General features: G+C 61.9%; 3 protein-coding genes across 3 annotated transcripts; 2 read left to right on the top strand and 1 right to left on the bottom strand.

The window, feature by feature from the left end:
• The first annotated feature begins 347 nt into the window (after nt 1–347).
• Nucleotides 348–15,043, top strand: LOC117653110. The gene is made up of 3 exons (XM_034398506.1): nt 348–406; nt 13,961–14,109; nt 14,497–15,043. The coding sequence occupies exons 1-3, from the start codon at nt 348–350 to the stop codon at nt 14,727–14,729; spliced, it is 441 nt and encodes a 146-aa protein (XP_034254397.1). The 3' UTR covers nt 14,730–15,043.
• Nucleotides 15,044–17,592: 2,549 nt separating this feature from the next.
• Nucleotides 17,593–20,612, top strand: LOC117653098. The gene is made up of 3 exons (XM_034398470.1): nt 17,593–18,526; nt 19,268–19,587; nt 20,212–20,612. The coding sequence occupies exons 1-3, from the start codon at nt 17,593–17,595 to the stop codon at nt 20,353–20,355; spliced, it is 1,398 nt and encodes a 465-aa protein (XP_034254361.1). The 3' UTR covers nt 20,356–20,612.
• Nucleotides 20,613–21,257: 645 nt separating this feature from the next.
• Nucleotides 21,258–24,769, bottom strand: LOC117653097. The gene is made up of 4 exons (XM_034398469.1): nt 24,361–24,769; nt 21,687–22,080; nt 21,417–21,545; nt 21,258–21,288 (listed from the first exon to the last, which is right to left on the bottom strand). Exons 1-4 carry the CDS (start codon nt 24,767–24,769, stop codon nt 21,258–21,260), a joined length of 963 nt encoding a protein of 320 aa, XP_034254360.1.
• Between the last annotated feature and the right edge of the window lie 1,723 nt (nt 24,770–26,492).

The following is a 26,492-nucleotide window of genomic DNA, read 5'->3' as shown; positions in this document are numbered from 1 at the left end:
AGGTACCGAAGGCACCGAACGCCGCTGCCGGCGCTCCTTCGTCCACTTCTGCCGCGTCCACCGTCCATTCCGTTTAAAGCGTATTCCGAGCCGAGTTCCACGCCGTTTTCGACAACAGGCCCGCCAGTGTGGTCGTCGTGCAGCCCGGCGCGTGCGTGTGAGTGCGTGAGTGTGTGTGTGTGCATCAACATGGCCCGCAGCTAGCCCACGGACATATGGATATCATGGCATTCCCTCGCGCTGCTCCGGCATCGTACGGTGAGTCCATTGAGCGCCGCGCCCGTCCTGCGTGTGTTTGCGTTGAATGATGTTGAGTGACACGCCTGAGCGAAGATAAATCCACAAAGATGGACGGCCTGCTACCGCCCCACTGCTTCCGCGACTGTGGCACCCACACTGTGAGTCTGTATGTGTGTGTGAATGTGTGAGCATGTGGGCGTGTGGGCTTGACAAAGGGCTTCCTGCCCCACGTGTCGCACACGCGGGGATGCCCATGCTCCTCGTTACAGGACACCTAGACGACCGTCGACGCAGCATGTGGGAAATAAGGCCGTTTTGGAAGAATTTTTGTGTCGACTTTGCAGCGACTTTCAGCCGCTGGCCATCCCAACCCGCGTAAGGCATCGCCTTCTCTCATTTCGCGTCCACCATCAAAATTTCGGCTGGCACTATTTTCAGCCTCACGGCAGCTTTCTTCTCCGACACCTGCTGCTCCACTGGCCGTCATGAAGGACCCCCTCCCCTCCCCCCCCCCTCTCGACAGCCGAGCAACATGGATTTATATCTATTTTCATGGCGCGGCCGCCTCTCCACCGCGAACTAGGCCGGAATAATGTGCCCCTGAAGCGGGGTGCCTCGCGTCGCGTCGACGGGGACAACGAGCCCAGCCTTGCCGGTGAACCGTGTCTGGCGTGTCTGCCTGCTCAAAGTGCCGTCCGATTTATTTTCCACGTCTCGGCCGGGCCAGGCAAGGCCGCGGCTGTCAACGCAGAGCGCGGCGCCCGCGTGCGCACCCCGACCGCGCCGCGTTCGCTTCCTAGTTTCGGAGAAAGACGCCCGAATCGCGGCAGCGGGTAACGCGGCCTCGGCGTGCCACTGCGAACTGATTCCAAACAGAGCTTTCAGTCTCACTCTCTGAGGCTCGTGGAACGCCCCACTGTGGCGAGAGAGACAGAGCGACGAAAGCTACCGCTGCAGTCCGCTGGCGCGCGCCAATCGCACGTTCTTTGAAGGAAGGCACGTGGTGTGCGCGGCGCGCGGCGCGCGCAGTGCTCGCGGGGCGCCGCCAAACCAACGCGTTACTTGGAGGAAAAAGTGGGAAACCTCATTCCGATGCTCGCGGGGCGGGGCGGGGCGCCGCCGATAGGCCCTGTGTGCGCGCATTGGAACTGGACCGGCGGGCAGGAAGACGGCGGTCGCGGCCAGCTTACGGACGCGCCCCGCGAGGCGTTGCAGGCCCTGCCCGAGCACGCACTGGGCTCCAGGGCCGAGGCGCCGCGGGCCGCGAGGCTGCTGGACGTGGCCGGCTCCTTGCCGACGCGGTGCTCTCCGGTTTCGTGCTCATAATCGCCCAGGCATAATTCCGCTGCCGCCTCGCCGCTTTGCCGCTTTGGTCTCACGGTTACCGTAAGCGCACTGCCACCACTCGGACACGTCGCCGTCCTGGCCAGTGCAGCTCCGCGGCTCCGCGTCGAAGGCAGCCAGCCAGCCGCCCCCCGTGGCCGAAACCACTGCCGACGTCATGAGAACAACAGTGCGGTTTAATTAGTGCAAATGACGGGCCGCGAGGCGGCGCAACCAGTGTACCGGCTGTGTAAATTTCCAGCCGCTCCTACTTTTTGCCTCGTTCTAACGAGTAACGACTGGTTACCCCGTTGTTCCGGAAACACCTGCAGTCGTTCCTTTGGTTCTCGCTCGGTGAATACGACACCGCGGCGGCCAGCAGTCGTTTCGAACAGCGCGGTTTTCGCGTTTAACGGCGCAAACGGACCGACGGACGGGCGGACAGACAGACGATGCGACCCTCAATCATCCACGATCTGTGCTGCGGTCAGGTCCGTCCGTCCGTCCGCGCACCGCGCCCTGTTGCTCCGCGAAAAGCAGAATAATATCCGTGTCACACTGCATGTCTCTTTTGTTGCTTTTAACGTCCTGGCCTAACCGGCCGGGCCGCCCACACACCGACTGCTGCTCTCACAGCGAGTCGGCACCCCTGTGGGAACGCTGCAGGTGATTCAATACAGAGTAGTGACGCGGTAGGAAGGCGTAGCGGTTCGACACACGTGTTGCAATTACCCGGGAGCACATCAAGCAGGCCGCCAGCGCCGCCAGCGCCGCCAGCGAGGATGGCAGTGCGACAATTAAGCAGTCGACACCATCTCGGGCACTCATCGCTCTGCCTCACTCGCACCCCCGGGGCGCCGCGTCAGGCCGCGTCGGGGTGCGAGCGAGACGTCCGGCGGGGTGGCGCACGCCGCGCCGCGGCAAACTCTCGGAGCGAGGCTTATCCGCGGCGATCGCCGCTGAGAAAATGTGCGTCATCGCGGGAGCCGCGCGCGGGTCACGACACTGGCGGCAAAGCGAAGCAGGCGAAGCTGGCGAAGCGGCCGAAGAAAAGTAAATAAATCACGGGGAGCGGAGCAGAGCGGAGCAGAAGCCGAGCGTCGTTCGTTCATTATCGGGCCGGCATCGCGCCACTTCGGGGACTGCGGTCGCGCCGAGCCGCGCCGAGGCGCGCCGCCGCAGTTGCAGTGGACCTCGCTTCGCCTCTCTCGCACCCCTCCGGGACGCCCCGCCAGTGTGACGGAGACGGGGCGAGGCGGCGCCGGCGGACTAGGGGTGGCCGTCGCACTGCCCAGCGGACTGCGTTTCCGAAAATCCGTCGTTTCGTCGCCCCGACTCTGTCGCACTCATCGGGCGCCCCGAGAGAGACAGAGCGACGAAACCAGTCTTCGAAATCAGTCCGCAGACGCACCCTCCGCGTGCGTTTCTCCGCGCTTTCCTGGCGCTGCTGACGTCAGCGTCCGCGGCGAGCGGCGCATAATGACACCAAATCATGTGTCGTCGTCCTCTAGTCCTCCAGCCTTCCAGGTCTTCCAGTCGGCCGGGCACGGCGCGCAGCGTATCGGGATCGGGGCGGGGCGGGGCGGGGCGGGGGGGGGTGGGGCGGGCGGGGCGGGGCGGGGCGGGGCGGGGCGGGGCGGGGCGGGGCGGCCCAATCGAAACCACCGGGATGCGGCCAGGCTGGGTGATTTCGGCGTGCGTGTCGTCCACCGCCGCCCACGCACGCCGCGTTTCTAGTTTAATGAAGCGTGGCATTTCACCGACTGCGACGCCAAGCTCCAAAGTAGCGCGATTTCATCTTGAGAGAAAATAATGACATTTTTTTCTCGAACTGATTGTTAAGTGGCTGTTTAATACAGCCACATTAGCTCAAGAGTGTACATAGCATGCTACTGGTTGCGGAGCCGGTATGCACACACTTGAGATAGCACCCACTTTGCACCCTGTATCGCTATCATTATTTTTCCCACTTTGTTTTCGGCCGTAGTTGTGTTTCCTCTTTGACTTTGAACTCGTTTTTACATTCCGCCCGCGCGCCGCTGCGCCACCACGCTCAAGCAGAGCAGGCCGCAGCACGATTTGCCTGCCCCGCAACAAGGACGTCGTCGTCGACATCGTCAGCGAGGAGAGTGAAAGCTTTGCGCCGCAGTGTGCATTTTGAAGCTCCTGGCCCGGCGTGCCTACAAGCCGTGCCGCCGTGCTTTAGCAGTGCCGCCCCGGAGGAGCAGCTCGGCGAGGGCAATGATCCATTCGTACGAGTGGCACGTAGAGAATGGCGCAGTCACGAGCGGCCGGACGGGATACACTGGGCCGCATGAAAAACTGCTTTACTTTTCATCATCATCGTTACCTCATTAATGTGTGCGTGTGTGTGTGTGCGTGCGAGCACATTTGTGCATATCAATCACAAACAGTGGAGCGCGCATCGACAGCGTGTGGTTCGCCGAGAAGGTGGGGGCTGACGGGCAGTGGTTTCAGCCAGCGCTGCTCTTCATCGGAAGCGCCTACCAACCCGGCTGCCTCTGGACCCTGCAGCGTGGCCGCCCCGCGCTGCTGTCCCAGCGGGCCGTGCCGCCGTGCCGTACTGGTGCGGTGCCCAGGCTGCACCCGAAAGCCAAAAAACGCGCGCCTGTCCGGGCCGTCCCGCGGCCCCGCGGCCCCAAGACAGATGGCCGGGGCCTTGGCCGGGGCGACGCAGTGACAGCCTGCTGGAGGTGGTGCACTGCCGAGTGGACGGCCGCTCCGTCCGCGCTCCGTCCGCGCCAGCAGCTGCTTTGTAATCTTCGGACGGCCGGTGCTCTTTTATTACCTCCCGCCGTGGACGCGCCGGCCGCAGTGCAGCAGTGCTGCTGTGCGACCGAACCCGCCCCTCTTTTGCACCTCAAGTCCGGCCGGCGGCAGTCCCGGACGGGAGGAAAAATAACACGTCGTGACCTTGGAGTCGAACCCGGGTGACTCACCTCGAAGGCGCGGCACTCTAGCCCCCTCGGCTGTCGCGACTGACCGGAGCGAAAGCGTTTCGGAGAGCTCCGCGTCCACCTGCCACTGGTATGGAAAGCCCGGCCCTCAGCCCGGCCGGCACGTTGCGGAGGCTGCGGGGCTCCGTGTCGCGGGTCTGCGGGTCGCGGCAGCGGGTCACAGGTACAATGCCATGCATCGGCAGAGCGCCGCCTCTTGCTGTTGTTGCTGCCGCTGCAGTTGTTGTTTTGTTCGGTCGGCCGGGTCCGCCGCTTACGAACGGTCAGAGTGTGTTTTACTTTACCGAAGATAAAATCCGCCGCCGTCAAAGTCGGCCGTTAAAACCGCTTGAACAGCAACAATTACTGCAAGAAAGAACAACGAACAACAACAACAACAGCAGCATGGAGGGAGGATGCGCGCAGCAGTGGCGGCGCGGAACGCTGGTGGGATTATTTGCAGTCATTTCGCGCCACGGTTATGCTCGGGAAAATGAGCCGCGGTGGGGAAATGTGTGAATAAGTTGGCCCACTGGAGCGCCCCTGATCCTGGATGTCCTCTGTGTGTGTGAGGGGAAAGGGGGGGGGGCGCTTGCCCCGGCGTAGGGGACACGTCCCGGGACCCTCGTCGTCCTACCGGTGCATCCCGGTTCCCAGTTCCTTTATCCCATTATCCCGTTAAGTGTCCTGGACGTCCCGGGTCGTCCGGGACGGATGGCGCACTGCCGCCGGGCCGTGCCGCGGGCCGCGCCGCTGTCCACGCCGAGGGGGTGGTTGGCGTTGGCCACGCCGCCGCTCGCTTTCCACGGCCCAGTGCACCGGCGGCCCGTCCGCCCAAAAGCGTGGCCGCGCCGCCGTGGCCCCCGAAGGCCGAACCTGGAGGAGTCCCGGAGACTGAATGGCCCTGGCCGGCTGCGGCGCTAAAACCCCGGAGTGTTGCGCATAAAGCCTCTGAGAAAGGAAGGAATAGCATCCAACAACCCCGGACCCCGGCCGGCGGCGGGGCAGGGAAAGTGAAACCGAACGAATGCGATAAGTGAGCGGCGTGCCGCGGCGCCGCCTGCCGCCTGCCTGCTGACGCCGTGCTCGACGCACCCGCCGCCCCGCCGCCCCGCTGCCCCGCCGGGCACTGCAGCGCCAACTGACGAACCGCCACCCCACTTTCGGCCGCGGGACCGCAGCAGCCCACAAATTGATGATGCTCATTTCGGCGCTCTTTCTCTCTCCCTCCTGCCCACCGCTCCATGCGCGTGACGGAGACGGAGCGACCTTTGCTCGGAGAGTGCGGGCGACACCACGACGTCAACCTTCCCGCCACCAGAAGGCCCCGTTCGAGCAGAAGGGGTGGGTGCAGCGCGACACATCTCAAAGTGTGAATGGGACCGAGCACAGCTTCATTACCACGGGCGCTGAATGGCCGCAGAGATGAATAGTAGGCGCACGCACACAGACGCAAGCGCGCACACACACACACGGCCCGTTGTCCAACGCGTCAGCGCGTCAGGGCGTCAGCTGCCCGAGGCTCATAACCACGCCGAGGACCGGCCCGGCCCTGCCCGTCCCGTTCCGGCTCCACTCGGTTTGCATGCGCGAGCCCCGTGCTCAGTGGCGTAAAGAAAGGGGAGGATCCGGCTGCCCGCGTCTGTCTGTGTGTTTCTGTCTGTGTGAGTGCGGCCGGCTAAATGGCCAAGAATGCCCCAGAGAAAGACACAACAACTCCGCGAGGCGTGGCTAATTTCAGCTCGGATGCGTGCTGAGTGTTTCCTTGGCATTTTTCCTTCTCACTCTTGAACGAGGCCCTCTGTTTGCCGATGGCCGGCCGCTGCAGCCGCGGTGCACGCCGAGCGTGCCAAGCGCGTCCCGGCGGCCCGGAGTCACAGCACTGCCCGCCGGGGACTGCGCGGCAAGCGGGGCGGGGCGAGTAGGAATCCAAATGGCGCGCTTAACGCAGATTGAAACACCAGCAGACCGATTCCGAGGAGTCGTCGCATCTCTGTCTCTGTCGCTCTCGGTAGCGGTGTGCGAGAGAGACGGAGCGACGGATCGATTATTCGCCTGGACAGCCTCGCCGTGGTTCATCGCCGAGCAGCACATCGTGGGGCCCGCTGAGTGCGCACGACGGTGCGCTCCGTGCAGTGGCGTGGAGCACTTCTTCACGCAACGTACGGGTGTAGTGACCGGGAGTCTCCCACACGCTCTCCCTTCCCTCCCATTCTCGTGAATCGATCTTTTTCCCGGCGATCGGCGTGGAGTATTGGCAGCCTCTCGCGTTGGCGGTAGATTTTTTTCTACCGTGTGCGAGGGCACACACACGCACACACACATGCGAGGCGACCACGTTCCTTGTTTGCCATGCCTGGCAGGCGGCACGCCGTCCGAAAATTGTCCACGGGGCGTTTTTGTCAGACTCACCCGCGGGGACACTGATGGGGTGTGACAATCGACCAATCCGGTGCTTTTTTCCTCGTCGCTCGGCTTTGAGTCGCCTTGACCAGGACGACGACGGCGAGGATGCAACGCCAATTTCCTGCTCGTGCGGCGGTGGCGGAACAAGTTTACTTTGCGTCGCAAAGTGGTGTTGACGTCGGCGCGCGCCCCGTTCGCCCCGTTCCGGGTCCCAATTAGGTCACAAAGCGCGCACCATATCGATATGTCTATTCAAAACCGAAAGCGGGAAAAAAGGAGACGAGAGCAGTCGCCCAACCTGAATCGGGCGGTGCGTCGGCCCCGGCCCGGCCGGCGGAGTGTCCGGCGTCCCTTATTGGTCGTTAAATCGGGCGGCACGACCTGTCGAAAACGGGACCGGCACGGAGAGAGTCGTGGCGGTAATAAAACGTGTATACTGTACTGTCGCCCAAAATAAGCCCCAGACGTCTGGCTGTAATCTGATTCCCTTCCCAGTCCGATTCCCCGGCCGCGGCCTCGCCGTCGCGACGCCGTCGTGCCGGCCGCGCTGACGGGGACATGCTGCGGCGGCCGTGCGAGCCGGGGCACCGAATCTTCGGGAGCGGCACTGCGTACACAGCAAGGACTTCACAAAAAGCAAGAAAGGAACTCGGAAAAAATATTGTGGTCTTGATCTCGGCTGCTTGACTCATGGCGCCGGCGACTCTCACCGTCGACGTTGACGGCCACGTGCTGACGGCGTGCTCCCCTCGTCATTAGCGGCCATAACGCGCGCGGTCGCCCCGCACCTGGCGACACTCCTGGTGGCGGGGGAGAAATTTAATATTCGCTTTTATTTGGGAACCATTTCAGGCGAGCGAGCGCGTTGCCGACACCGCGTGGGAGCGCCGCGACCGTGCCGGACCGTCCCCAACGAGCGGAGGACGTCGCCATGCCGTCAGCACCTCGGCGAGGGCCTTCTCGGAGGGGGAGGGCGCGCGCACACAGTCACACGGGGATACGCTAATTATTGCGGCTTTCTCTGCCAGTGTCGCGAGTGAAATCGAGGATCGGGGGACATCCACCGACATCCACTCTAACGCCGTCCGCCGCCACTAGTCCACTGTTACTGCGCCCTTTCCGGCTGATTTTTTCCCCTCAGTCTCCCGGTTGGTTCAAACGGAGACGCCGGACCGGAGCTGGTTGCCGTGTTGCCGCCCGAGGGTCGCCACTTGTTCGTTCGGACTGCTTATCGTGTTATCAGTGCCCTCCGTCCGTCCTCCGTCCCGCTCGGCGGGGACGCCGGGTAACCAGGCCACTTGACCCATCCCGTTCCCGAGCGGCCCGCGCTGGTCCTGGCTAGGAGTAAGTTAGTTGCTCTCCGGTCAACATAAGACACCGGAAAAAAATGTTTTCTTAAACAGCATTTACCGATTTTGCGCGCTCCGAACCGGACCGGTGTAACCAGCCGTCCGGCACCACAATGCCACTGGCTTTACGATAGGCAGCGTCGGTACAGTGGGGCGGCCGAGAGCCCCGCGCTCCAAAACGGGACGCCTTACGTCGGGACGTCGGAGCGGGGCGCGGAGCGGGGCAATTGGAGAAGCGTCCTCCCGATGGCCACTGCACGCCCCGCCCCGCCCCGCCCCGCTTCGCTTCTAGGAAGCGGCTCACCTGCATTGTATTGGCCGGGTTCAAGCGGTCGGCCACGGCGCCTGCGTGATGCCGGGGCTGCATTTCGCGGATCGCTAATTGCACAGCACTGCAGCCGACTACCCTGCCCCCAAAAAATGGATGCCTGGTTGCTGATTGGTGTACTTTGCCCCGAAAGTGAAGCAAGAAGCACAGAACCGCGGAGACGAGGGAGAAAGGAGTGGACGTGCGTCCGTCTTTGTCTGCCGGAGTCGTCCGCCGACGTCGTGGTGCGTTGCAGTGGCGCAGTCGCCATTGCACCGCATCGCTCGCGGACCGTGTCCCGTCCCACAGCCCCGACAGTGTACCATCTCTCTCGCACTCACGGCGCGTCCCGCGGGAGTGCAAGCGAGGCTGAGACACTGTTCGGAGACGTGTCTCGCCGCGGGGCCACGGGCGGCATTCGTCTGGAACATTTTGCCGGCGGCCGATGAAACCGAGAGAAGGGGAGGGGGAGCCAAGCCACGCCACCCTGACCGACGCGCCGAAGACAAACATCCTGGAAAATGAAAAAAGTCTGGTCGCACACGCACTGTATGTAGCTGGTTCGTGTGTGGTGTGCTGGAGCGCCGGGCTGGAGTGCCGGGCTGGAGCGCAGTCCAAAAGCGCGCCGCGTCACGCTCTACATCGCGGCATCGGCAAATACCTCTCGCACCGCGCACGCACCATTTGCACTTTCGTGTTGCCAACTGCAGCACCGTAATTGAGGCAATAATGTGTGGTGTTGGCTGGCCTGGGCTGGCGGCGCCGCCACTGCCAGCCGGAACGGGGCGCCTCATGCCCGCCACCGAAACACAACGCGGCTCATTATCTTTGGGCAGTGCAGGCGCGGGCAGGCCGCGGCAGGCCGGGTCAGGCCCGCATTAAATCAGGGCCGGAAAATTAACGGCTTAGTGATACCGTAAAGGAGGGCCTCCCTGGCCTTGGCTCAGTATGCATACAGTATTTTTCCTGAGGGGCTGGCGGGCAGTTGAGCTTTCCTGACCGTGTCACGTTATGAGATCCCTACCTTTCCTGCTCCTAGGACGCCTCTGAGGTTCGTCCGCGCCAAACGGCAGCACGCGGTTCTGGGTCGGCGGGGCGGACGGGGCGGCAATCGAAGGGAAACGTTTTGTCGGCAACTGATGAGGCGGCATGCTGCTGGTGTGAATGACGAGCCGGTGGCCCGGAAGCCACGACGCCAGGCTGCCCGCCCGACGCGAAGTAACGCGCATTCATGGAGACATCATCATCTCGCTCTAATCCCCCGGCCGCCCCGCCACGCCCCGCCACGCCCCGCCACGCCCCGCCACGCCCCGCCACGCCCCGCCACGCCCCGCCACGCCCCGCCCCCCGCTGCAGCAGCCGGTCTCGAACACGGCGGGCTCGCGCCGCTCGCGCCAGAAAGCCCTTCCCTGGCAGCTTATTGTCCGCAACGTCGGTCCGACTCCCCAGACTAAGCAGTCGCCAATTTTCTTCTTCACTGGCTTGGTGCGAACAGGCCCCCTTTGTTTCACTGTGTCGCTGCACCTGGCTGCCAGCCCGCGGCCCTGCTGTGCCCTGCAGTGCCCTGCAGTGACGGCCCTTGTTTACCTTTTTTTTCGCTGCCCCGCCAATCCAGCCGCCGAATCTTCCCAGGGCCTGTGCCTAGTCAAATTTATACAAGGGGCGTTCATAATGGTGCCTGGGTTTACCCTCGGTTTTAACTCTTAGGTCAAACCTAACCCTGAAAAAAAGAAAAGATGAGGCGCTGCGTAGATTCTTCCGCGTTAGTTTTGTCTCTGTTTCCTGCCGGCGTCGTGTGCCGTGGTGCCGGTGCGACGACGACGGCGACGCCAGGACGCCGCGGAGGCCGTAACGGTCGCCGTCCGGTCCTTGTTTGTCCGGCCTGCCCAGTGTCCGGCGGGCCGCTGTGCGCTCTTTACCTTTTTGCGGCTTTTCGGGACACATTCTTTGTGGGGGCGGCCCGGGGCGGCCCAAACCGCCGCCTGCTAAGCGTGGCCGCGTGGCCGCGTCGCGCGCGCCACCGGCACTTATCGGTGGCCAGACTGGCCGGCAAACCACAACGCCGGACAAAGCGGCCGTCAAAGTGCCCTGCCCTGCCGGCCCCGCCGGCCCCGCCCCCCGGCCGCCCGAACGTGCCCCCGCATCGCCCGCTAGATATACACGCCTCCCTTCATTCCGCCAGTGCAGCCAGTGCAACGCTTTGTTCGCGTCGGTGAGTGTGCTTCGCTAATGCGCTGGATGCCGCAGGCCCGGCGATGCTGCCCACGAGAGGCGACGCGGCCCCCAAGGTGCTCGGCGTCCTCCTAGTCCTCGGCGGCCTCCTCGACCTGGTCCTGGCGGCCGGCATCCCCGTCGCCACCCCGGCCGCAGTCCTGCCGCCGTCAAACCACAGCGAAAACAGGTAACCGAGGTGACGGACAGAACAATGGCGGTGTTCTTCTCCGCGTGTTTACGGATTTGTTTCCTCGTTCTGCCCGCAGATTCATAAATGACTCCTTACAACGAAGATCACTGGCGGACCAGGAGAGGCATGCCGTCACGACAGGCAAGTGGACTCGGCGGTCTTCCCCGCCAGATGGCGCCTCGTCCGCGCTGTGGACACTCAGGGCGCCGTTCCGATGACCGAGACAGCTGGTCCTTCCCTCGTCCTTCCCGCCGCGCGACGGCTTTATTCAATGTCGGCTTTCCAGTGCGACACTGCTTCCGGGAAGAGAAAGGGCCACCGCCGAAACCGGAGTAGGCCCGTCCGACACGGCAGGCCGCCAACAACCCCCCGACGCGCGCGTGTGCCAGCGACTAGCTGCGGGGTGGACTCTAAATCCTCTAAATCCGCGTGGACCTCTACGGCAGTTTATCGCTGAAACATAGACAAATCGGAACCACATCTTAGGTCCTCTCGGATTTAGTTGGTGTTTCCAGTGGAGGTTCAGGACGCGCGTCTCGGCTAGCCGCTGCTTTCGAGGCGCTACACTGCTAGCGTTAGTTTGATCCCGAATAGTGCTTTTCGTCGCGCCGTCTCGCTCGCTCTCATGTTAGTGCGTCGCGGAGAGGCGCGAGAGAGACAGAGCGTGTCGAGTGTGTTGTCGTACGGCCCATCAGTGCCTTAAGACACGCTGCTGCGCGTGGCTGCGGTCCCGCGGGGCGGGGGCCACGCCAAGGGCCACGCCAAGGGCCACGCGGCCACGGGGCCAATCCGACTAGATTGCCGCCTTCTCACGCACGCAGCCTGCCGTGCGCGCGGCCCGGTCCAGCCCTGTCTCTGGTGCCGAGCTCCGTCTCTCTCGCACTCGCGGGGCAGCCCGTAGGGGTGCGAGAGGGACAGAGGCGGTGCGCGGAATCGCTCAGGCAGCCCGACGCCCTAACTAGCGGCCGAATCTGGCTATTGGGACCTTTCGAACCGGTGGCCGAGCGATGCCGTGTCGGCGCGGACTCGAAGCGGGTCTGAGGGTGTCTGCTGGCGTGCGGACCCGCCCCGCCCCGCCCCGCCCCGCCCCACCCCGCCCCGCCACGCCCCACCACACTGCGCGAAGCAAGAAGACCCAGAGGCAGCGCCGCGGGCCACCGTCTCCCGAATCCAACCACCCGATTAATTTGAGCTCGATGGCTGCAGTTTAGTCCTGCAGCAGCGTTCACGTCACCCCGCGTGCCTAACATTGTCATTATATTTTTCCACGGTGTAACTACGCGCTGCCGCCCCGGCGGCCCCGGCCCGGTTTCATCTCAGAGGCGCCGCCGTGCCCCGGAACAGGACGGCGGGCTGGCAGGCCAGCGCTGGCACTTGCTCCACGCCGCGATGGTCAGCGAGCTGCTTGATCCCGAAATGTATCTCCCGCAGCGGTCCTCTCGAGCTCGCGGCGCGACGCCCGCTTTCGCGCCACCCTGGCAAAACAAGCATCGCAACCCGGAAAAAAAAAGAAAAAAAGGCTTTGCGTCCCCCTATGTTGTCCCCCGCCTCGGCAGCAGCCCCGCGGCGGAGGATCTTCTCGTGCCCCACGGCTGTTTACTTTCGTCGGCACCATCGTGACCACCGCACGGCGGCGCACGGCCCGACCTTTCCCAGTGGCGGTGTCGCCGCGGTGGCGGCGTGGTGGCGGCGTACACGTACCGTGCCCGCCGGCGGGGACGTGACGACAAAGGTCACGGAGGGCGCGTTGCTGCAGTTGCCACAGCGGGCGCTGTCCCTTTCAGGCGCTTCCAGCACTCTCTTCGGAACTCCGTTTGTTCGCCGCGTTTTCCATTGTAGCACCGGGTTCCGTTTCATACCGCAACCAACCATCCAACCGAACACAAAAATAATCGCGTGTGCATGTTTTTCGTCGCAATTTTTTTTTAATCCAGCAGCGTGCGGGCTTGGGGGCGCTCCACGCGGAAGGAGATTCGCGGAGGGACAAAACGCGGCACGTATTCGCCCTGCTTGCCGGTGCGCTGTGCGCCGTGTCTTCTTTTGTTTTCAAATCTGCCGCCGTCCACCCATTTCGCCCATCCGCCCGTCCGCTCGGCGGCGCGGCGCGGCACAGCGGCGCAGCCATCCGCAAAACCGGCGCGGGCCGCGGGGGTGTGTCCGCGTCCCTCCGCCCTGCCGCCGACGCCGAGGCACAGATTTCGTGGACTCCGCGCAGCCGGTGTGTTTTGGACTAGATTTTATCAGTGCCTTAATGGCGGCGGCGAGGCAGGCGGGGCGGGCGGAGGGGGCGAGCGTTCCTGCCAGCTGCTGGAATTCCGCCCAGTTCTGCTTTGTCCAGCAGCGTCATCTCCGCCGTCGCCGTCCTGCCGTTCTGGTCCGCGACGTCCGGCGGGCCGGCAGGCTAATCCAGCCGCGGGCAGCCGGCGCGGCCAAGGCACGGCGAAAGGGACGAAGAGAAAAGAAACCGAGCCAATCAAACGAGGATCGTAATCCTTTGCCGCCCGGCGAGGCGCGCAGTTTCTCATACCGATACGCGCGACAATGAATTTGCACTCGAAGCCGCCCGCCAAGGAGATTTTTATGTACAAGAACTCAAACACTTGGGAGAGATCAGCAAATGGGGTGTTGTTCCAAGATAAAACTACCCGTTGAGGTGGTTTTTCTAGCGTGCTTCCAGTGAAAGCATCTGCATGGGCTGCTAGTTTGCCCGGCGGCCGCTAGGACCGAACAGGTGGCGCCGCAAGCTGGGCCTCGGAGTTCCAAATTCCCGGCCCTGGCGCGCGTCAATCTCATTTGGGGCGATCTCGCTGTGGCATCCCTGGAAAGTGACTCGCGCCTTGTGTGACGCAGGTGGCGGACGGAGACACCGCGGCGAGCTGTTCGCCTTCCCGCGCGTGGACGCCGTGGACGCGGCGACCGAGGCCCTGCTGCCCAGGCCGCCGCCAACCGCGGTCGTCGCCGTGCCCTCCGCCAGGGCCATCCCCGGCGACCTGGCCAACCTGGCGCTCGGCACCAGGGTGCGGCCCAGCGCGCGGAAAGCCAGCACCGAGCTGCTGGCGCCCCGGAAGAAGAAGGACAAGAAGGACGACGACGACGACTACGATGACGACTACGACGACGACGGTGAGTGGCAGTGTGTCAGTCGGATCGTTTTTCCAGACCGAAGGGCAATCGCAAGGCGGGTGCGCTGCCGGCGGGCCTCCCCCCGCCCCGCCGACTAGCGAGCTGAGCGAGCACAGCGCCGGCGGGGTAGGCAGCCCTTCGCTCGTACCAGCCAGCTCGCCAAGCCTCCCAAGCGCGAAGCCTGCGCCCGGGGGGTAGGCCACTTGTTCGGCCTGCCTCACAGCCCGCAGCGCCTGGCTGGCGCGCCGCGCCGCCGCGCCGCCACGCCCGCGACGATACGCATCCAGGCGTCGAGCGGAAGGGGTCTCGCGTTATTGGCAGAAACGTCACCGATACGTCTAGCGTCGGCTCTTCCAATGATTGGCTCACGCCGTTCTTTGCTTCCAGACAAGGAGTCCAAGCAGGGCGGCGGCCCGGCCAAGACGTTCAAGATCAAGAAGCACAAACTCAAGAAGTGGCTGCTGCCGCTGCTGGTGGGCTACAAGCTCAAGTTCATGACGCTGGTGCCGCTGCTGTTCGCCACCCTGGCGCTGCTCGTCGCCTCGGCGGGCTTCGCCGGCTTCTTCTTCGCCATGTTCACCGCGGCGCTCACCCTGCCCAAGAGCGGCGGGCACCACTAGGTTGCCATGGCTACCCCTGTCTTGCTTACCAAAACGACCGGAACGAGTGGGGACGCCGACGGAGGCCGCTCACGCGCAGTAGCGCTCGCGGGGGCGGTTCCGTCGTGAGGAACGATGATTTGCGTTGACACTGTTACGTTAGAGGGCAGCCGAGACTATCTGGACTGTGTCGTGTTCAGTTTGCTCAATGGTCGTCTCTGCATGCGCCAAACCGGTTCTCGCCGTCCCCGACAGTGCCGCGGCAGAGCGGCGCCGCCGCCAGTCGGTCTGGTCGACCGGCTCAGGCCCAGCGCCCCTGTCGAGTCCGGGGTGGGCCGTCCCGCGCAGCACGCGTGTCGTGTGTGTTGGTGCGGCCTACCCTGGACTTCGCAGGCGGCGTGCCCAGCCTGCCCGCTCTGGCCGGCGACTTCCTTGGACCTGGGGCGGGAAAACACCGCCACTGACCCGCCGCGACCCTCAAGGAAATACTGTTTAGGTATTTATATCTCGTGCACGGTGAGTGTCACTGGAGTTATGCGCAAAGTGACATAAAAATGGAAATTTGAATTTTTTATAGCGCCTATAATATTGCCGTTTGCGATGACTCCTCCATTTCCTGGTGGGCCGCGGTGGGTCATGGTGGACCACTTTTCTCATCCCTGCCGTTTAGACCCGGTGGATCTCCCAGCTTCGACGGGAACGCCTTGAGAACGATTGTTTGCAATATTGTGTGTACCTTTGTTGCCTTTCGGGCATGCCATTATTTATTTCCGACAGTTCTACACCGCGTAACGTGACGTAGGATATAAACATTGCCATTGTCTTCGTAAATAAGCAGTCTCACACATGTCAGCACAGTACTTTTCAGGGTTAATAGACTTTCTAATTCGGTAGAAGGTTCCCAAAACGCACAACGATTTTTATTTTCATGTAGTTTGGATAAGATTTATTTATTCCTCTAGAACCCATTGAATGTATAATATTTTACTATATTTATTTATTTGTAAATACCTCTTTAATTTATTTAAATGAAAGAAAGGTAGAAAATTAAGTATTTATTTTACTATTTTTACGATGAAAGCCTACTGGACGATTGATTTCAGAACAGAACACCACCTAGAGTCGTACAAAAAGGAGCATTTAACTACATTGTACTCTCTGTCACTGTTTTCTTCTGAAATAAAGTGAGACCACTCTTCTCTGCCGTATTGCCTCGACTGACCGTGCATGCTGATGAGCACTTTAAACTGTTTTCCGTCCTGATAAAATTTCAGCGGTGGCACTGCACGCCCGTCACCATGTAGGTCTCTGGCCGGAATTGGCGCTCGCGGCGGCATTTCCGCGGAGAGCGGGGAAGGGGGAAGGGAAGGGTGTGGGAGGTGTGGGAGGGGCCCAACAATTTTTCGGTTCGTGGACTTTGCGCATTTCGCATGAAGCCGCTGCGCACGAGCCATAAAAGTGTGCGAACGGAAGTGCAATAAGAAAGACAAATAAGTTTCGCGAGTTGCCTTTGTCGGGCGCGCGGCCTTGGAGAAAGAGGAAGAAAGTCGGACACAGTGACTGCGGTTTGATCCTGGACTCGCCTCGACGCCCGAATCGCTTCGAATCTGCTTTGAAAAGGCGCGAGTGCAGAGAGGTCGTTGGTCTGCTCGGTTCGTCGCAGAGTCGCAGTGCGTTCGCCGTTAACGCACACACCATTACCGAGCCTGGCCGCTCACGGTGTATTAGCACCCATTTAAAGTTCCGCGAAGAGGGGGGAATAGCCTGGCCGCGTCGCTGCGTCGCGGACCCACTATTTAGCCGGTGAAATCGTAGGAAAAACGTGCGGTTAGGCGCCTGCACGCAGATCCCATCCCCGGGCCCCGCCAGGCCCCGCCGGGCCCCCTTCGCGGTGGGCTGCGCGCGCTGCGTCCCACTCCATATTTCAGAGGGGCCTGCAGGGCCTGCCCTCCGCGCCTCCCATGACCACCAGATCCACCTGGCCCACCTCGCGTCATTTCCTGCACCGCAGAGCTATTTTTGCCCAGGGCAGGCTTCCGACTTTCAGTCCAAACTAGCCAATTCCCCTTAAATCCCTCCGCTGCGGGAAATCTCCCTCAGCGTGCGTGACGCGGCGGGAGGTAGGCCAGAGGCCCAGGCCGGGAGCCATGCAGGGCGGTCGCGTGTGTCTGCACAGACCGTACCGCACCACCCCGTCCGCCCAGCCCAGCCCAACCCGTCCGCATGACATGCCTTAGTGGGGGCAATTAGTGGACTCTATCATCTGCCGTGCGTGCCGTGGCGTGGCGCGGCGTGGCGTGCGTGCCACGCGCGTGCTATCTGCCCCCACATCTGCGGGCTCCAAACGGTGTGACTGTGACGCCGTCCTCGTCGAGCTCGAGACGCGGTCGGGTGCCGTCGCCGGCGTGCCGTCGGGAAGCCTCGGCGCCGGGCTGGGCTCTACCTGGCCCTGCGGCGCACGGTCCGGTGGTGGCGCCTTCCTTGACGGGGTCCTGGCGTCTGTCCCCCACGCGTCCACGCGCCGTTGCACGTACTCCATTTACTCTCCCACCCTTTAGGCAGCGCCGCACACACACGCACACACTCACATGTCGTCACGGTGGCTTGCGCCCCTTTGCGACAGCCGGGTGGCGGCGGCACCGGCGGCCCCGGCGGTCGGAGGCTCTGGCTTGGTGGCGCCAAGTGTCTCAGTCCAGTCCGGCGTCGCCTCCGAGTCACACCGCCACACCGGGCGCCACACCGGGCACCATGCCGCGCGAAGCAGCGCCGTGATGTCGTCGCGCCCCGAGGCCGCCGAGAGTGCCCGCCGTGTCCGCAGCGTCCGCAGCGTCCGCAGCTCCAGGCGGCGGTAGGCGCCGCTGCGGGGCACCATGCCGTGGGCAGCATGCCTGCCAAGCCCTCCCAGAGACGCACTGCCGCCCTGCTGCTCTCCTCCCTGGCCGTGTTGACGGCCTACACGGCCTGCACCCACGCTCTGCCCGACGAGGACCTGCCGCGCCACCGCAGGAATGACCGCGCGCCGCACAGCCCCGCCGTGGGCGACGCCGCCGAGGTGCGCGTCGAGGGCCGCGGGGACCACTTCGAGCTCATCTCCACGTCGAGCCAGAACAAGGCGCCGCCGGAGGACAAGGTGGCCTCCAGCGACCTCCCCGCCGCCGACAAGCAGTACGACTACCCGCTGGTGAGGCCAGTGTACGCGCCGTTCGTGACGCGGCCCTCCAGCTACGCCGTGCCCTACGTGGAGATCCTGGACCACCACCGGGACCCGCCCTTCAGCAAGCCGTCGCACTTCGTGACCGGCTCGCCGATGGTGTCCACCGTGGTGGTGCAGGACATGAGCCAGACGCCGCTGCGACCGCACGAGGAGGTGACGTCCCTCGTCGACAACTTCCAGCACCTCGGGCCCACCAAGATCCCCTTCACGGACGTGCAGGTGGTCACGAGGCCGATCGGCGGCGCTGACAAGAAGCCCAACTTTACCGATAAGCTGGAGGAAACTTCCTTGGAGCACGGCGGTGGCGGTGACTCCGACGAGGACTTGGAAGAGGACGACGACGACGACGACAACGAGGAGCTGCTCGAGAACCCGCCCAACTTGGACCTGGGCGGGATCGTGGAGGACGTGGTGAGGAAAGTGTTCCAAGAAAACCCAGTGCTGCACGACGCGGCCGAGCTGGCGCCCCGGCCGGAGGTCGGGGTGAAGACGTGGCCGTGCCCGCCAGTCACGTGCTGCACCAGGCCCGCCACCAAGGCCAAGGACGCCAAGGACGCCAAGCAGGCCAAGCGAAGGTGCTCCACCTTCGTCAACTGTGTCGCAGGTAAACACGATTGCGTTGGGAGCACACTCGTGAATTCAATCCGGGAATGTGGCGCGGCCACTCGGTTTCGCCGCGTTTTACTTTTAAACGTTGCCATGCAGGCCTCGCCTCGCGCACGCTCTCTCGCACCCATAACTAAAACCAGCAGGCACTACACGGGAAATGGACGAAACCGTAATGCATCGGAAAGATGACACAAAGAGATAACGCCGTTGGCCTACATTCACTTTCTCCGCGTTCATCGGCGCTAACTGCCGAGCCACGCGCCCCGCGCCGCCACACCCCGCCCCGCGTGTGCACTCCCATGACACCCCTCCCCGCGCACGCACGGCCCGGCTGGCCTGCCTGGCCCCGCCGAGGCTGTGTCGCGGTCGGTCCAGCTTTGTAGAGCAAAACGGCAGGGAAAGGACGCGTCGGGACGCTCGTCACTCCACTGTTATCCCCCAATTAATGTGGCCGAGCTTCGAAAAGCTGGAGGCTGAAAAAGCTCTGAAAAAGCGCGCAGAGCTAAAGTTGACCGTGTGGGAAGCTCTGCCGCGTCTGAAACCGCGGGGTGGGGGTCGCTCCGCCAAGTTTTAGATGGCCTAGGTCAGGGGCGGGGAAGGGTGCGGGGTGGCGGCACGTACCCATAAGGGTTGGCGTTGGCGGTCACCCCGTGTAGGCGAGCTCCCAAAAGTAAGCCACCGCCTGCTCTCGCGCACTCGCACTAACCTCACCTTGCGTGCTTTGCTTGCTTTGCAGGCCGCTCGCCGGGCTGCCCCCTCCGCGCCGAGCGCGTGCCGCAGGCGCTCGCGCTCACCACACCGTCAAATGGCTACAGCAACACCACGGGCCCCAAGGCAGACGTGCGCGTCGGCGAGCCGCAGCCCCGCTTCAAGAAGAAGAAGATCCTCAAGAAGAAGAAGAAGCTGCTCAAGAAGTTCCTGCTGCCACTGCTGCTGGCGTACAAGCTGCTGTTCCTCATGGTGGTGCCTATGATGGTCAACGGCATGATGATGATGATGTCCTCCTCCGGGATGGCCGGATTTTTCTTCGCGCTCATAGGCGCCTCCATTACCATGGTGAGGGTGTACAACGGTGCCATGAAGGCCCCGCCGCCGCCCCCGAACAAGGTGGTCAAGGTCATAAAGTACGTCCAGACGGTCGCCCCTCCCACGGCGTCCCCCGCCCCCACCCCCGCCCCCACGCTCCCCACCGTGATCCACCACCAGCCGTACGTGGAGGAGCACTTCCCCACGTACCACCCCCCGCACCACCCCCCGCACCACGCCCCGACGTACGGCTCCTACTACCCGCCCCCCTACTGGACCCGGAACTACGACCGCAGCGAGGGCGCGCTTGACGGCGGTAGGAAGAAACGGCGACGGACGGACGAGCAGCTGGGCACGGGGGTCTTGTTCAGCTCGGGGGACAACCAGCTGTGGCTCGTGTGAAGCGACGCCATGTTACCAGTGCCACATTACGCTTTGCGCTGCCCGAGCCCCGCAGACTTGTCAGACCTATGCTCTCTCTTTAAAAGAACCCAACGATTCAATGAAAACTTCTTGACGGAAAGCCAATACATTATCATTTTGTTGAAAAGACAAGGCTGGAAACTTTTCTTTTGGATTACTTTTTGTTTGTTTTTTTCTTCAAAATTTCCATGCACTGGCATTGTTATTTTTCACTCTTTTCACTCTTTACAGGGTGGATACAGTCGCTCTTCGCAGCACAGCCATCCGGTGACCGAAACAAAAACCCGGACGGAAGTGGTCACAGTAGCAGGGTCTGATTGGTCAGGGCAGGAGTCGCGCTTGGAGTCTACTTCTGTCGTCCCCGCGGAGGACTGAGCTAGCATTTCTGAGCAGCAATAAGTTATTCTTCCAACTTCGATATAAGAGTTAGACGCATTGGCTACACTTCATTTCCAAGCCCGGTGGGAGGAGGCGCCGTTCAAATGAAGTGCAGCCATTGGCCACTTATCGTAATGGTCTGGTTGTGGGTGGTGAATGGGTTCTAAAAGGGCTATCTAACGTGTATCAATTTCCATACCGATGTTTGGAGGCAAAGTATCAGCTCTCCTAATTAAGCTTTGCAATGCTGTTGTATCCCAGTTGTCATGAGAATTGAACTGAAATATATTCACTGATCAGGTTGCATGCAACTCTGAAAATTGAAAGGTTTGTCTTCCTCTAGATGAAAACCCCATGGACAAATTTGACATAAAAATGACAAGACATAAACACAAGATTTTTGTAAAAAATAATTTATATTACAAAAATACTATAATCGTTGAAAAACACAAAACAAATAAATAAATAAACACAATAAATACATAAATAAAATAAATACTTAACATTGAGTGAACTAGGAATATTTGAACGATGAATGAACATTCAAAATACGTAACGTTATTCGTTGGGCTACTCGTGTCTGGTACAAATCTACAGTCCAAGTCGTCTGGTCATCAAAATGAGTCCCATTAAATTCAAAACATAAGTAATCGATTCGTCCGACACAGTAATTATTAATCCTTCGATTGATATTGGACGTCGTTCACAGTTCAGTCAGTTCATATTCAGTCATTTTGTCTCAGCTCACTACTTACAGAATTCTGCTTGTCAATTTCTTTTCGAAAATCCAGTCGTTGAGATCAGTGCTATTAGGTCTTACAGTGCAAGTTCACAAAGGGATGAATTAATGTAATGTAGGAATAAATGTTAAGTCAAGATATGATCTTACTGGAACAGTGTTAAGGTGATGAACTAATAAGTCTGAGTGTCCTGGGGGCAAGGCACATAGTCTCAGTCAAAGTGTGCAGTTTTGCAAAGCGTGCTCAAGTTTAAAGTCATTCGCCCCGCCCCGTAAATTTCTTTTCTAAACTTGTCGATGTCTAGTGTCGGTAATTAACTTGTTATCACAGTCTGCTTTTCTAGAGATTCCTCTCGGAATGGGTCGTGTCTTTACACTAGAATCAGGGTCAATACTTCCAGTGTCCGCGGTGGTACTAAGTTCCTTCATGCCAACGAAGCAGATATGACTATAAATTGAGGAAATAATTCCCAGTAGTCTCAACAAGCCTTGTCAAGTCGAACACTTTGAGGTGAACGCGGGCGGCGCGGCAGGAGCCTGAGGGAGGCCAGTCAGAAGCGTCGTGCCGCGGGCCGCCCTGCCCGCCTACGCCCCGCTGCTGTTGATGGTGTTGGTGGCCGTGGCCGCCGCGGCCTGCGCGTTGTAGGCCATGTACTGCGCCGCCGTGTCGTCCGCCAGGGAGCGCCTGTCCCAGCCGCCGCCGCCGCCACCGCCGCCGTAGCTGTAGCCGCCGCCGCCACCGCCGCCTCCCGACGACCAGCCGCCTCCCGAGTGGCCACCGCCACCGCCTCCGCCACCGCCGCCACCGCCGAGCAGCTTCTTGAGGATCATGATGATGGCGAGCACGAGGGCCAGCTTGGACACCACCAGGGCCTTGAGCGCCATCATGGAGACCCCACCCATCATGATCGGCAGCATGCCCATCATGCCCATGGCAGCGCCCATCATCATCATCTTCATCATGCCCTTCATCTTGCCCCGGCCTGCAACACAAAAATCATCATTTTGGTTTATCGCCTTAACACTGTGCAACGCAGCGCCCCTGCAGCGGCCTCACGTCCAAGCCTTCTAACGCCGCGGATTCACACTCGGCCCATTCAACGCCCAGCTGCAGCGGCGCGACTGTCTGTCTCCCTCGCACCAATACGGGCCGCCCAAGGAGTGCGAGAGAGACAGAGCGAGGCTTCCCGCGGAATCGGTCTGCAGGGGTCACTACTTTATCCTGCAGCGCGGGCCGTAATGAACGGTATTGTCTGCCTTGGCTGCTGGCCGTCGGGACTGGCCGGGTCGGACTGCCCGACTCGCCCACGCCGCGCTAATGGTGCAGCCGGCGTGCTTGGCGCTGCCCGGTGCCTCGGATCGCTGCGGCCGAAGACAACGCGCCCGTCTAATTGAATAGACTTCCCTGAGGAGACTCCGTGCGGCGATCGCAGACGTATCCACCCGCGAAAGCCGGGCCCCGCCAACCGCACACGACGGGGCGGAGGAGGAAGTCTGCCAGAGAGGAAAAGTCCTCCAGTCAGTCCCCGGCCCCCTCCCCCGAGCCCGCGACCGACCCGGCCAACCCCCCGGCGCGTTGGAACCAGCCATTCCAAGCGCCGAATTTCCGCTTTGGAAATCCGTTTGGCTCCCGGAAAAAAAAGGTGACGCAGCGGGGCGGCGCGGCTGTCAGCCTGCCTCTTGGGTCTGGCCTGGCAGGCATTGCTCGCGCACAAACGTGCACAAACTCGGCTTACCTAGGCTTACGAAGTCGACGCCTCCACCAATCGGTGGGTATCGGCAAGCCTCTCAATTCAGCCGTCTGGAGCGGCCGCCAAAGACATTCCAGGTGCGGAGCGCGGCGCTGACCCCCCCCCCCCCCCCCTCCCGACAGACGGCCTGGCTGGCTGGCTGGCCCAGGCGGGCATTCCCATGGGGCTAACTAACTATTCAGCCATCTCCCGGAGCCACCGCAATTAATACACTTCCGGAGAAAAGGGCTCGCCGGGTCAGCAGCAGCAGCCGCAGCCCTGCTTCCCCCCCCCTCCCTTCCCCCGGCGCAAATTCGACCCCATTCGGATCCTCCTCGCCACGCCCCCGCACAAGACAGGTGCCTATCAGGCGGGCATCCTCCCGCCCGACCCACAAGTCGTGCAGTGCCAGTGCGGGCACGACGCAAAACTATTTTCATCGTCACTGCGTAGGGTCATGGTCTCTATGTACAGAGATCTGAATTTAAACAAGTTTAAACAAAAAAAATTTCTTGTATTTTGAAACATTTTTTTAAAGTTTTTTAGTTATTGTTTGTAATATGCGTTTTGAGTAATTTATTCACTGTTGTTCGGGCCGGCCGGGAGATGGACTGCGGTCAGGGAGCGAGCGGTGCGCGGTCGGGCCGGCGAGGGCCTCGCCACCACCCCTACTTGGGTCAGCCGGCCAGCCAGTCGGCCGGCCCACGCGCCGCACACACTGTAAACGTGTAACGCGTAGCAGAGGCCGCGGACGTGCTGGCCCCGGCGGCGGTGCGAGTGATTCAGTGATTAAACGCTTGACACTTTCTCTCGAGGGCCCGCCTTTTCCGAAAGGGAATGAAGAGGTTCTTGGGTCTGCAGTCGTGCCGGTACACGCCTTTGCGGTAAAGGCGTAGCGGTCGCCGTGTCACTACATTCCTATTCGGGAAGTGTGTCAGTCAGACGTCCCAAAAGCCTGCATCCAGCATGAATTAAACCGAAGAGAAGCAGCCGCAACTCACTTTCGAGGTTATTTTAAGCTTTTTTTCAACACGCAGTTTAATCGAGCGGGCGCTTATTGTTTCACTGTACACCAACAACCAAAAATTCAAAACAGAGCAGCAGGGAATGGTCCTGTGATTCCTGTGGCGGCGTGGTAAGCCGAGCAAAAGAAATGAGTCTACCTGCATTGTCACAGGCCCCGATACCGATGTACTTTGAATTCAGTGCACAAATTCCTGGAACAGAGTTGCCTTTTGTAGCGATTTTTGAGGGCAGCACGGCCCGTCAGTAAGGTTTGGCCTATGCTATGCAAGCATCTGCTCATGGGTTCCGTTTTAGACAGAAACTTTGCATGCAGGCTCGACGGACAACGCGCATTTAAGGTGTCCCCTTGCGAATGACGGATGAACCCGGGCTGCAATGGCATCGGTGCCGCACTTTTTCGATTCCACGACGGCAAGAAGTGCCTCACAAACCCTCGTGGGGCTGCCCCAAAAGAGGAACAAGCGACCCTGGGTGCGCCTAGCGGCGCCAAGGGGGCCTCACCTGTGCCGCCGCTGATGCCCCTCATCTCGGAGGCGGAGAGCTTGGGGAAGCTGAGCTGGATGGTGTGCGAGCTGAGCACCCTGGCGACGCGCTCCCACAGCAGCTCGTTCAGCTTGGCGTCCTTGGCGGCGTACGAGTCTCCGGACGGCAGCGCGGCCTCCAGCTCGGCCTCGCTCAGGGCGCGGCCGACGTGCGTCCGGGAGCTGTCCGCCCGCCGCACCAGGGTCAGGGTCTCGGTGATGGGCAGATCGCCAGCGCGCGCCACGCGGTCCAGCAGCGTGGCGGCCTTCAGCTTGACGCACTGCATGAGGCCGTCGCGGCGCGAGCAGTCGTCGTACAGCTTGAGCAGCACCTTGAGGCCCGTGCCGACGGGCGTGGCGCCGTCCGCGTCCACCGTCACGGACACGCCGTCCATGGCCTCCACCACGGTGGCCGAGGCCGGCGTCGTCGGGGTCGGCGTCGAGGCCGCGGCGCACCAGGCCAGCACGGCGAGGCACGACGCCCAGCCCAGGGCCGACGCGGCGCCCGGGGCCCGGCGTCGGGGGGAAGGGCGCACCATGCCGGCGGGGCACACACACATGCGCAGAGCGCACTGACACACGCACAGACACGGACGACCGAGCACCAACAGCGACCGACTGGAACTGAACCTGTGGCGTCAATGGCGGCGCCGTTTTATAATGCGGAAAAGGCAGGCGCGATGAGCCTAGACAAATACCGTGCCCCCCTCCAGCGGGGCCCCGAGCCCCGAGCCCCGGGACCTGCTCAACTTCCGATGCCTTCCCTCCCCGTTGTCTCTCTCGCGCTCCCCGCGACCCCGACCCCGGCCGCGGAGCGCGGTGGAGCGCCCCGCGGGGACCCGCGACGCCGCGCCCGACCCCGCGGCCCCCGCTGCCCCCGCCCCTCCGCGCCGGCCGTGCCGTGCCGGTGTAGGCGGAGCACGCCGACGTGCAATTGGAGGGGCTGCGCGGCCTGCGCGCGCTTGGCTCCACCACCGCAGCCGAGCTGGCCGCGCTGGCCAGGCTCGGACTGCCCATTGGCCCTCTCATCACCTCGGCCCAGAAAATCCCAGCGGCCCTAATAAACCACGAGCCTGATGAAGTGTGGTGAACGCGGTGAAGTGACCGACCGCACCCGGCGTGGCGCCTCTGGCCGGCAGGGCGTTTCAGCGCCGCCAACGGACGGGATGGACGGCAGGAAAGTTGGTGGCGCTGAAACGCAGCGCGCGAAAGGTGAAACTTGGCGCAGTCAAATTAAGCGGGGCGGCAGGTGTGCAGTAAAATGAAAGGCCACTGCGAATCGGGGTGCGAATGGCGGATGGTGAATCCAAGCTAATAAGCGGCGCCAGTGGCGATGCAGCGCGCTGTCCGGGGGGAGGGCGCGGTACACTGTACATTCCGGTGCAGTCGCAGTCAAGAGGCGCGTGGAATCTGGCGCTCTGCTGCGCGGTGCTCGGTGGGCCAGAAGACCGGTGGAGACGACCAAAACAGTAGACGGGTTTTGAGCCCTAGAGTCGTTAAATGGGGCTCGAACCAAACTTGTGACCCCACCAATCGATTCCTCGTTCGGAGAGCAATCCATTGGTGGGGTCACACGTTCGGTTCGAGTCCTGTTTGGTGACTCTGGAGCTCAAAATGCCTCTAGAGTTTTGTTCGCCTCCACCGGCCTCCTGGCCCTGTGCAGTGCTACGCCCCTGATCGATGTGTCGCCGACACCGGAAGGCGCCGGGCGGCGCCGGGCGGCCCAGCGGGAGCAGCCAGCACTGCCGAGCCTCTCTGCCAAGGCTCCGCCGAGCAGCAGGAAGAGGGGAAAAAGAGGACTGCATTTTCTCATGCCATTATTGTTTCTTCGCGCGGGGGCATGAATGTCAAATTAAAAGGGGCTACGGAAAGGGAACAAGAAGTGTAACGAACGACGAGCAGTGGAACGAAAGACGAATACGCCGAGAATGGACCGGCGAAGAAAAGGGTGGGGGTGCTGAATCGAAGCGCCGCCTAACTTTTCTTTCATGGGCATCGCCTTCTCCCCGTTCGTCTATCTCTGTGTGGCCCGCGTGCCCCTCGACGACCGCCGCCGTCTTCTAGAGACTAGAGAAGGCCCCGCGCTCCCACACTGTCAGGCCGCGGCGATGTGTGCCC

The sequence above is a fragment of the Thrips palmi genome, unplaced genomic scaffold, assembly GCF_012932325.1.
Source record: "Thrips palmi isolate BJ-2018 unplaced genomic scaffold, TpBJ-2018v1 HiC_scaffold_8, whole genome shotgun sequence".
Classification (NCBI taxonomy): domain Eukaryota; kingdom Metazoa; phylum Arthropoda; class Insecta; order Thysanoptera; family Thripidae; genus Thrips; species Thrips palmi.
Note: the sequence above shows the minus strand (reverse complement) of the source record. Positions and strands in the feature narration are given on the sequence as shown.

Coding starts and splice junctions, on each gene's coding strand:
- LOC117653110 (XM_034398506.1), top strand. CDS start 348: ATGGACGGCCTGCTACCGCCCCACTGCTTCCGCGACTGTGGCACCCAC. Junction 407..13,960: donor GGCACCCACACTGTGAGTCT/GTATGTGTGTGT, acceptor GCCCTCCGCCAG/GGCCATCCCCGGCGACCTGG. Junction 14,110..14,496: donor TGACGACTACGACGACGACG/GTGAGTGGCAGT, acceptor CTTTGCTTCCAG/ACAAGGAGTCCAAGCAGGGC.
- LOC117653098 (XM_034398470.1), top strand. CDS start 17,593: ATGCCTGCCAAGCCCTCCCAGAGACGCACTGCCGCCCTGCTGCTCTCC. Junction 18,527..19,267: donor CTTCGTCAACTGTGTCGCAG/GTAAACACGATT, acceptor CTTGCTTTGCAG/GCCGCTCGCCGGGCTGCCCC. Junction 19,588..20,211: donor TAGGCGCCTCCATTACCATG/GTGAGGGTGTAC, acceptor CACTCTTTACAG/GGTGGATACAGTCGCTCTTC.
- LOC117653097 (XM_034398469.1), bottom strand. CDS start 24,769: ATGGACGGCGTGTCCGTGACGGTGGACGCGGACGGCGCCACGCCCGTC. Junction 22,081..24,360: donor GATGAGGGGCATCAGCGGCG/GCACAGGTGAGG, acceptor TTTGTGTTGCAG/GCCGGGGCAAGATGAAGGGC. Junction 21,289..21,416: donor AAAGCAGACTGTGATAACAA/GTTAATTACCGA, acceptor CCTTGCCCCCAG/GACACTCAGACTTATTAGTT.